The 9462-nt window shown below is 41.6% G+C and overlaps 1 protein-coding gene across 16 annotated transcripts in view; it reads right to left on the bottom strand.

Annotated features, from left to right (window-relative positions):
- rap1gapa (RAP1 GTPase activating protein a) overlaps window positions 1–9462 on the bottom strand; it is an 89348-nt gene that overhangs the window by 29274 nt on the left and 50612 nt on the right. The window contains exon 1 of one of the 16 annotated variants that reach the window (XM_019865145.1): window positions 2446–2714. The exons of the other annotated variants lie outside the window; for them this stretch is intronic. Coding sequence (XP_019720704.1) covers window positions 2446–2511 — 66 coding nt within the window. The 5' untranslated portion in view covers window positions 2512–2714. Of the gene's footprint in view, window positions 1–2445; window positions 2715–9462 lie in introns of those variants that run through there. 16 annotated transcript variants of the gene reach the window in all.

Genomic DNA, 9462 nt, shown 5'->3' with positions numbered 1-9462 from the left:
ATGTACGCAAGCGCGTCTTTTGATTTCAACCAATCAGCGCCGACGCAAATGACGTCACACACGACAACAGCTAAGCTAAGTTAGCCGAGACGACACTCGAAGTCGGACGGACACGATTTTCTGCCAATCTGTGTTTTTCCCTTTTTGGCCAAACATATTTTTTACGACAACTGTCTTGTTGACGGCGTCTTTTATTCGTTCCACTGGGGTTTAGCAGGTATGTTTATAAAGAGACGAAAATGGTTTGGGGACTATCCCCCACGTTCTAGTTGAGATGGTATAACCCAAGAGGCAAAATGACGCTTGCTACTGTTGTTGCGAGTTACCATTCGTTCTACTAAACCATTAGTCAAACGCCATCATGTCTTCTGTCGTTATTACACAAACAAAAATCTCTTTACTGTTACTAGTGTTAGTGCCTCAATATGGCTACGCTCGTGAAAGCAATACAACGAACTCAAACGCGTCTTCGTTCAATGTTGTCAACTAATATCCGGATTATGCAAATTTTCCTCAATTCTCCGGAGAAATTTTCATAAAAATTTGAAAAACCCGGAATTCCGGGAAAATCCGGAGGACTTTCATCTCTGCATGAAGCATCGTTAAACTCTATTCAGGAGACAGAAAACAAAGCGCCGAGCACTCCTGCATTGCGCCACGCCTACAAAGATCACTTCTCCGCAAATCAACTCTGGTAAGGCAAGAGCATGACCATTTTCTTTGAAATGCGTATTCCAAAAAACACACAATGTCTGCAAAATATGTATTGATCCCTGTGTGACTGATGTGACAGCAGTGGAACAGAGAGAAAAGACCGGTAGGGGCAAACGTTGGTTGAAGACCACTGTTGATCAAAAACGAAAAAACAATAAACTGAAGGATTGAACCCATAACCTTTGGGCTGGTAGATGACGATTCTACTCCCTGAGTCATGAGTATGTATCTGCAATAAATGTGTTATTACACCATTTGTGTTAAAATAATGTGCTGAAAGGGATGTAAACAAGGGTGCGTATAAATATTTTGACATCGTTCTTAAATGAGCACCACAGGTTGTTTGGTGATCCTTTTTTCCAAATTCATGGATGATAAAAAACTGATGGCCCATCTGGGCAAGGTTTGTCATTTGAACATAACTGAATAAAACTTGACATCATTTTTTTTCTTGAGTTTTCAGTTTACATGTCCTAATTACAACAACATAATACCAGGGCTACACAATGGCAACTGATTGATGAAAACGATACAATTGAAAAAGCATTCCATTCATACTTAATGCAGTTGAGTCACATTGAAAAATGAATTGGCCACCTTTGACTTGCAGGATGGGACCCTTTGTTCAGCTAGCTTACTGAGCACAGTTCTCACTGGCTGCACTCCAGAGTCCGGTGATGCAAAAATCTTTTTTTGCACCACCGCATCAGCCAGGACATTTTGATGGACTGTCCAAGCTGCAGCGCGCCAACCTGGAGATAAGTGTCTTGCCCGTGGCCCTCTGCCATCGCCTGATGGCAATAGGAGACATTAGTGGGTCACCGCCCTAGTCAAGCTAGCCTCCACAATAGTTGTTCATAGGCTACTATGCAACGCGCCGCGACAAAATACAAAAATAATATTGGCCATGGATAGTCGTTTTGGTGGCTGACGACTTCAAATTGTGGCTGGCCACACCTATTCTGAGTGCGCAAAAGCACGCTGACAGGCTTGAACAGTATTCAATTTGCAGTGCTCATGCGGTGCAGCGCACCCCAAATGTGCACTCCTGGTTGTAACATTGTTTCATGACTGCTGTTGATCATCAGTGGTGTTTTGCATTGTTTTTAATACACAACATGTAATTCTCTCAGTTTTAGGGCACCGCTTTTAAATTCTCCAACCAACAATGCATGCTGATGACATGAGACCAGAGAGGAAGCCGTCCTACAGCGGAGTGGTACTGTATTTGCTGTTAACCATTCAACTTGCGTTTATCTGAAATGCGAGCCAGAAGCAGCAGTGCTGCCTGTGCACGTTTTTGCGTGCGTTTGATGTCCAGCTATATGACAGCACCGCAGTCATTGTGGAGTGAAGGCAGATCAACCCAGCCAGTAAAAGCATTTGTGTACAGAGCGATTGTGTGCTAGCTTTCAGTGTGAGTACACCTTCAGTCCTCCGCCATGTGCAAACAATAGTCTGCCACAAACCCCGAAGGTAAATAAAAACTAACTTGAACAATGTTCACCAGAGATTAAAGTTACAGCGGATAGACCTCATCTGTGTACTGAAGCTTGAGTCCTCAAGCGTACGCTGCTCACTTGCCTTCAAACATCAATAAAAACAAACACTAACACATCTTCAGCCTGAAATCAGATCAGCGTGAACTCAAATGAGTTTGCAATGAGATTCTGTTGCCAAATTCTAACCGCCACCATCCGCATAGTTAGGCTTGTAAATAAAAAGACTTACATGTCTGGGTTTGTTCCAGTGAGCCCGAGTCACCTTTGCAGAGGAGATACTGAGATTCTCAGCCATACTTCCTCAAACAAGCTGTGATGCTTCGAAGATGCTGCGGTGTCATCGATCTTTCTCGGAGACCATGACCAATCCTGGCTCAATGCATCCGTGATCACCTTTCACATCAGCCAGTTGTGTAGATCAACACTCCAAGCAGTTAGGAGTTGAGCTCAGGCTGTATACACCGATGTCAGTGGCATCTCATCCAAATTGCTTTTGGCACGGTAAGCCGCACGCACCCCCGAACTTAAGTTAGCACTCCCACCTGCATCTATTCCAGAGGTGGAGCTTATCTCCTCGGAAAACTGTTGAACGTGCTGACGTTCACGTGCTAAGTCTAAAGCCATCAGTTCCTGTTTAAACATTGGAAAAGCTATCTAATCAGTAGAGTAAATACCACGGCTGAGATATAATGTGTCAATTTTGATTATTTACAGAAAAAGTTAGCTATTTCATTCTGTCTTCCTTTCTTTTGTGCACTGCAAGTGAGCAAGCATCTTTGACCTTCATCAACCATTGTCATAACTTCTGGCACAGCTGTAAGTGATGTCCATTTACAGTATTTCTCCTTGGCTGAAAGAAAAAAACCCGATTGCAGGGATGGGCAACTTGAATGCTGGAGGGGGCCTCAATTTTTCATCAGTGCTGATGGGGGTGCCACATCGGACCACACAGATCCTAACCAGATGTATGACAAAAATGCTATTATAAATGTCGACAAAATATGTGCAAAATACAAGTTCTTAACACTTTCATGATAACCTGTAACCTGATAACAAGCTGTCCACTGTAGTTACCGCTGTCCCTGAAAATGTTCATATATTTCATTAATGATAAGATTTCACTGCATCTATTAAAGATCCACTATCCTAACCCAACAACAAAGGCTTTGAAGCAAACCGCATCCTGTATTTTTTTTCCAGAGCAAATGACTTGCCTGTATAGAAAATAGCAATCAAGGATGGCACAAAACCGCTGAACATGAAACCAACATTTAAGTGCAAGAATTTTGTTTTCATAAAAATAAACTCACTCAAACCGTTAATCTTAATGAGCTACTATGTTTATTCCTCATATCATTGCAAATCAGCTTCACAAAAGGGCAGCGTAAGACCCAGAGTAAGAGCAACTCAGACACATTTGCCATCTAGTGGTGATTGCTGATATTATAACTTCAAACTCCGCTCCACATCTGCATGTTTGCAGTCCGTATTATTTGTGTTCTTTTTCTTTTAATTTACAGTATGTTTTTGTATTTGGGAATTTTGCTGAATTTGCTTCTCATTTTCCCCCGTTTTTCGTAAAGCACAGGTGTCTCATCATCCACATAACTCAAAATGGATCACATTTGTAGCTAATGATGTGAAGAAACTAAAGGAAGCCAGTTCAGTGATCCCTGATTATTGGAGTTTCACAATGCATCGAGACAAGCAGAGAGACTGAGGCAGCATAAGAGGAAGAACTACTCGAGGAGGAAGAGGAGAGACGGGAGGCAATGCGGGAAGCAGGACTGCAAGGAGTACAGCTCAACCTAAGCAGACCCACCAAAGTCTCAAGACTCAAAAACATGAACAGGAAAGTGCTTTTTTTTCACAACACACTGTACATGTATCACAGAATGACTGTTTTCACAGTATGTTTTTGTATTTGGGAATTTTGCTGAATTTGCTTCTCATTTTCCCCCGTTTTTCGTAAAGCACAGGTGTCTCATCATCCACATAACTCAAAATGGATCACATTTGTAGCTAATGATGTGAAGAAACTAAAGGAAGCCAGTTCAGTGATCCCTGATTATTGGAGTTTCACAATGCATCGAGACAAGCAGAGAGACTGAGGCAGCATAAGAGGAAGAACTACTCGAGGAGGAAGAGGAGAGACGGGAGGCAATGCGGGAAGCAGGACTGCAAGGAGTACAGCTCAACCTAAGCAGACCCACCAAAGTCTCAAGACTCAAAAACATGAACAGGAAAGTGCTTTTTTTTCATAACACACTGTACATGTTTCACACAATGACTGTTTTAATACATCAATGTTCTTTTTTGTATTTTTGTATTTTTTTTTTAACCAAGAAGCTTACTCCACAGATGAAATGTGCACCTTTAAACAATCATGTAAAAAGCCGGAGCACAAATGAGCCTGAGCGCTTTACAGAACAGTTAACATCAAATAACAAAATACCTTAATATAACACAACACATAACATAAGACCTGGAAAGTCATGCAGTTGTAGCAACTATTCCTACACCTTGTTTCGTTGTACATGGCAAAACAGACAACCTGCGTGCGCCACCTGCTTCCTGGCAAACTCGTTAAAGATCTGTTGACAATCTTAGGAACTTCCTTCTTAAATATTAATTGATCACGCCCCTCTGGTGCTGTGCCAGCAGCTTTTAAGACCGCTGTTAGCTGAACCTTAATTAAGTGACCAATCCTTGACTCAGAGAGTCTCTGTAACAATAGAACGGTTTCAAATCTCCCGTTTATTGCGAAAATTCTTGAAAAAGTCATAGTGCAACAACAACAATAAAGAACTTGCTATCACATTGTTGAACAATGTGGAATTGATTGAAACATAATTAAGAGCTTTGAAAACATCCATCCATCCATGATCAGAATTGCTTATCCTCACAGGGGTCGCGGGTGTGGTAGTTGGAGCAGTTTTTGTGTTGTGTAATGCAATTTGGCAATATCACCGCTGGGGCGATTGATGACGCCAGCAGTAGGTGTGCCCATATAAATAATGAATTCTGCACAGGTGTGTAGGAACGCTGGTCCGACAACTGCACAAACGCAAAAGGAAAGACAGGAGAAAATAGTATGGAATACCCCAGATGCGTGTATTAATTGATTTCGAAGTTTGAAAGACACTAAGTGCACTTTTTTTTTTTAACTCGATCTTGCGGCATGACTTTTGGACTGGAATGACTACGATTATGAATAACCCTTGACCTCTTTGACGCCACAAATACAATCTCGCCATCAACATCGAGCAACACGAAATCCTGTCAAACAACTTCAAGCCATGGTGAGTTCGCGTTGAAAATTTCCTTCACCAGCATATTATTGAAACTTGCCAAAACAACCGGAATATTGCTTCCGTTTAAGGATTATGTTCTCTGAACCCAAACAGACACACACTCACACACACTCCCCATCAAGTTTGTGTACTGTTGAGTCTTGTTCCACGTAGGTAGTTCAATTTTTTTCTGTTTCTCTCTCTTTTGCATCGATGCATCCATCCATCCATTTTTGTTCGGCTTTATCCTCAAAAGGGTCGCGAGGGGTTCGAGAGCCTATCCCAGCCGTCTTCGAGCAGCAGGCAGGGGACACCCTGAACTGGTTGCCAGCCAATCACAGGGCGCACAGAGACGAACAACCATCCGCGTTCACACTCACACCTAGGGACAATTTCGAGTATTCAAATCAGCCTGCCATGCATGTTTTTGGAATGTGGGAGGAAACCGGAGTACCCGGAGAAAACCCACGCATGCAAACTCCACACAGGCAGGCCGGTGCTGGAATTGAGCCCGGTACCTCTGCACTGTGAGGTCGACGCGCTAACCACTGGAGCCACCGGGCCGCCCTTGCATCTATCCTTGTCGTCTATTTTCTGTCTCCGAGTTGGTTTATCCTCTCTGTTTCGAAACTGGTGTCGTTGAGAATCCGTTTTTGTGTATGCGCTATTGTTAATTGTATTGTATTGGGTAGTAGGTATTTTCTCCCCTTGTACTGTTGTGTACTCCTGTCAGTTATCCAGTTTCATTTCCAATGTTTTCAGTCATTTCGTCCTTCTTGGCATGTAGCTCCTCGTATGCTTTGCCCATCCACTCGTTTTCTTTTACTCACAATCCTTTGTTTTCCTCATCAGCTGTTTGTTCATTCCCTGTATTTTTCTTCCCCACAGTGTATGTGCTCCCTGGGATGCACAAAATGGTTTGCTTTTTTTAGATGGCTCTGATATTTTGGATCGACATTCTTTGTACATGATCCCAACAGAAATAGCGTGAAACCGCTTTTCACATTTTCAATTGTCCTGTTTTTTTTGTTTTTTTTAAATTATATAGGATTCATGGCCAAAACCGCACTGCATTACGCCCATCAGGGAAAGACACCCATACTGTCGCTCAGCTCTACATGTCTTCATTAAATGTGAGCAGCTATTTCAAGCTGGTTGTACAAATGATTCCAGAAGGCTGAATCTCAATCACTCATTCCAAGCAGAACTGCAGCTAGGATCATCTTTGTCGTCACAAAAATTGCATCTTATAGACCCGTTTTGATCTGTATAGAGCCACTGGCAACCATCTTGTCTTGACACTCCGCACACGTTGCTTTTAATGCGTTTATCACGAGGAAGCGTACATAATGAGGACCTCGGTGGAATATTATCGCATGAATAAAGCAGCAACCCTAAGACCCACTGGGGTTAATTGCAGATTGACCCGGTTTGCTGTAGGCTCTGATTAAAGTGGTTACAATCAATGCACCCATTATCACACTGTCTTTCCGCATCCTCATTAAATAAGTACATGTTCACAGTATGCATCGGTGAGGCCAAATCTTAAAATGTAACAATAATTTCATAGCATAATTGAGTTCATGGGCTGCCTACACTTGTCTGAGGAGAGCCTCATTTTTATGTAACTTTACCAGGGAGCTGTCATTGAGAAGCATACATAGTGCAACATTTTCAAAATCACAAAAGGATTTTAAAGACACAGACATGGAGTGAGAAGCCCTGCACACAACCATTTTGAAAAATATACTCCCAAAACATTTTGCACATGGACTCTAACAGTCCTATTTCAGTCAACTACAACTTTGTGGTAGAGCAACAGTCTGACAGAATATGATCTACGTATAAAAGAACTGAATACACTGAGGCAAATCTTCAGGTGATCATTTTCAATGGGTTTTGACAGTATACAGACAAGTCTGACTGATTTGTGTGTTGACAGTGTAGTATCATGTTGGATGCTGTGTTTGTATGTGTTGCTGCTCCATGTCTCTTACGTAGCAGTTGTTTCAACACCCCGTAAAGTCAATTCAGAGATCTGTTTCAAAAAATATATTTTTGAAGATAATTGAAAACTGTCACCATTTGATAAATGGCATCTTTCGTAGAAAGGGTTCTGTCAGTCGTCATCTGTACCTGTGGGTAAAAAACAAAAAAAAAAAAACAAAAAAAAACAAAAAAAAAGCAAAAAAGGACGTTTCGCTTCTCTCACAGAAGCTTCGTCAGCGGTAGACAACCCTGAAGTCTCCGTGAAGACTCCGGGAAGTTGCTCTGCGCTAAAAAGCTGAGCGTGGCCTGTTTGAGGACTGGGTGGGGATGGTTAGTCACGCCCCTATTGGTTTATTAGAGGCCCATTGGTTTCTAAATTCCCTATCATTGGGTCTTGATTAGGCCTATTGTTTGGGCTAAGGCTGAATAGCTACTTTCAGTTAGCCTGATCAGCATGTCTATGTCCCTTACTGGTCAACAAGTTATTGTAAATAGGAGACAGGTTAAATCTGATACCTCCTTCACGGTTCAGAGAGGGTGAAAATTTTTTAACAAAAATCGCTTCTTTTACCCCCCTTTCAAACCATCTCTTTTCTGTTCCTAGGATTTTTACTTGTTCATCTTCAATTGTGTGGTTTGTTTCTTTTAAGTGTGCGTATACTGCACTTTTGTTATCATTGTTTTTCCATTTGTGTTGATAAAGTCTTTTCTTGAGTGTTTGTTTGGTTTCTCCAATGTAATGTTCCTTGCACTCACTTTCTTGGCAACGGATGGAATAAATCAGATTGCATTTTTGGGTGTTAGGAACCCGGTCTTTGGGGTGTACTAGTTTTTGTCTCAATGTGTTTATCGGTTTAAAATAAACAGGAATATCATGTTGTAGAAATATTCTTTGTATCATATCATTCTACAACATGATATTCCTGTTTATTTTAAACCGATAAACACATTGAGACAAAAACTAGTACACCCCAAAGACCGGGTTCCTAACACCCAAAAATGCAATCTGATTTATTCCATCCGTTGCCAAGAAAGTGAGTGCAAGGAACATTACATTGGAGAAACCAAACAAACACTCAAGAAAAGACTTTATCAACACAAATGGAAAAACAATGATAACAAAAGTGCAGTATACGCACACTTAAAAGAAACAAACCACACAATTGAAGATGAACAAGTAAAAATCCTAGGAACAGAAAAGAGATGGTTTGAAAGGGGGGTAAAAGAAGCGATTTTTGTTAAAAAATTTTCACCCTCTCTGAACCGTGAAGGAGGTATCAGATTTAACCTGTCTCCTATTTACAATAACTTGTTGACCAGTAAGGGACATAGACATGCTGATCAGGCTAACTGAAAGTAGCTATTCAGCCTTAGCCCAAACAATAGGCCTAATCAAGACCCAATGATAGGGAATTTAGAAACCAATGGGCCTCTAATAAACCAATAGGGGCGTGACTAACCATCCCCACCCAGTCCTCAAACAGGCCACGCTCAGCTTTTTAGCGCAGAGCAACTTCCCGGAGTCTTCACGGAGACTTCAGGGTTGTCTACCGCTGACGAAGCTTCTGTGAGAGAAGCGAAACGTCCTTTTTTGCTTTTTTTGTTTTTTTTTTTTGTTTTTTACCCACAGGTACAGATGACGACTGACAGAACCCTTTCTACGATGGAACTTTCCTGTACGACTGAGAGCCTCCACAAGCATAAATGGCATCTTGGCACCCATAGCTTGTCAGTAGCACCTTGTCTTTAATATTAACAGGTGCACATGACAACAGCTAGCTTCTCTCTATTTCTATCGCAAAGACAAATGTCGAAAAGATTTGATCATGTCACTCTTCGATTATCGGGTCTATCTTCATTAGTGATCTGCAGCAAATTGCAAATAATTTATACATCAAGTGCGTCTTGATTTGATGGCCAAACACTTACAACTGATCAATCTTATGCCACACTGCTGCCACCTG

Source organism: Hippocampus comes, unplaced genomic scaffold, assembly GCF_001891065.2.
Source record: "Hippocampus comes isolate QL1 unplaced genomic scaffold, H_comes_QL1_v1.1 scaffold124, whole genome shotgun sequence".
In the NCBI taxonomy this organism is placed as follows: Eukaryota; Metazoa; Chordata; class Actinopteri; order Syngnathiformes; family Syngnathidae; genus Hippocampus; species Hippocampus comes.
This window is presented reverse-complemented; position numbering and strand designations above follow the sequence as displayed.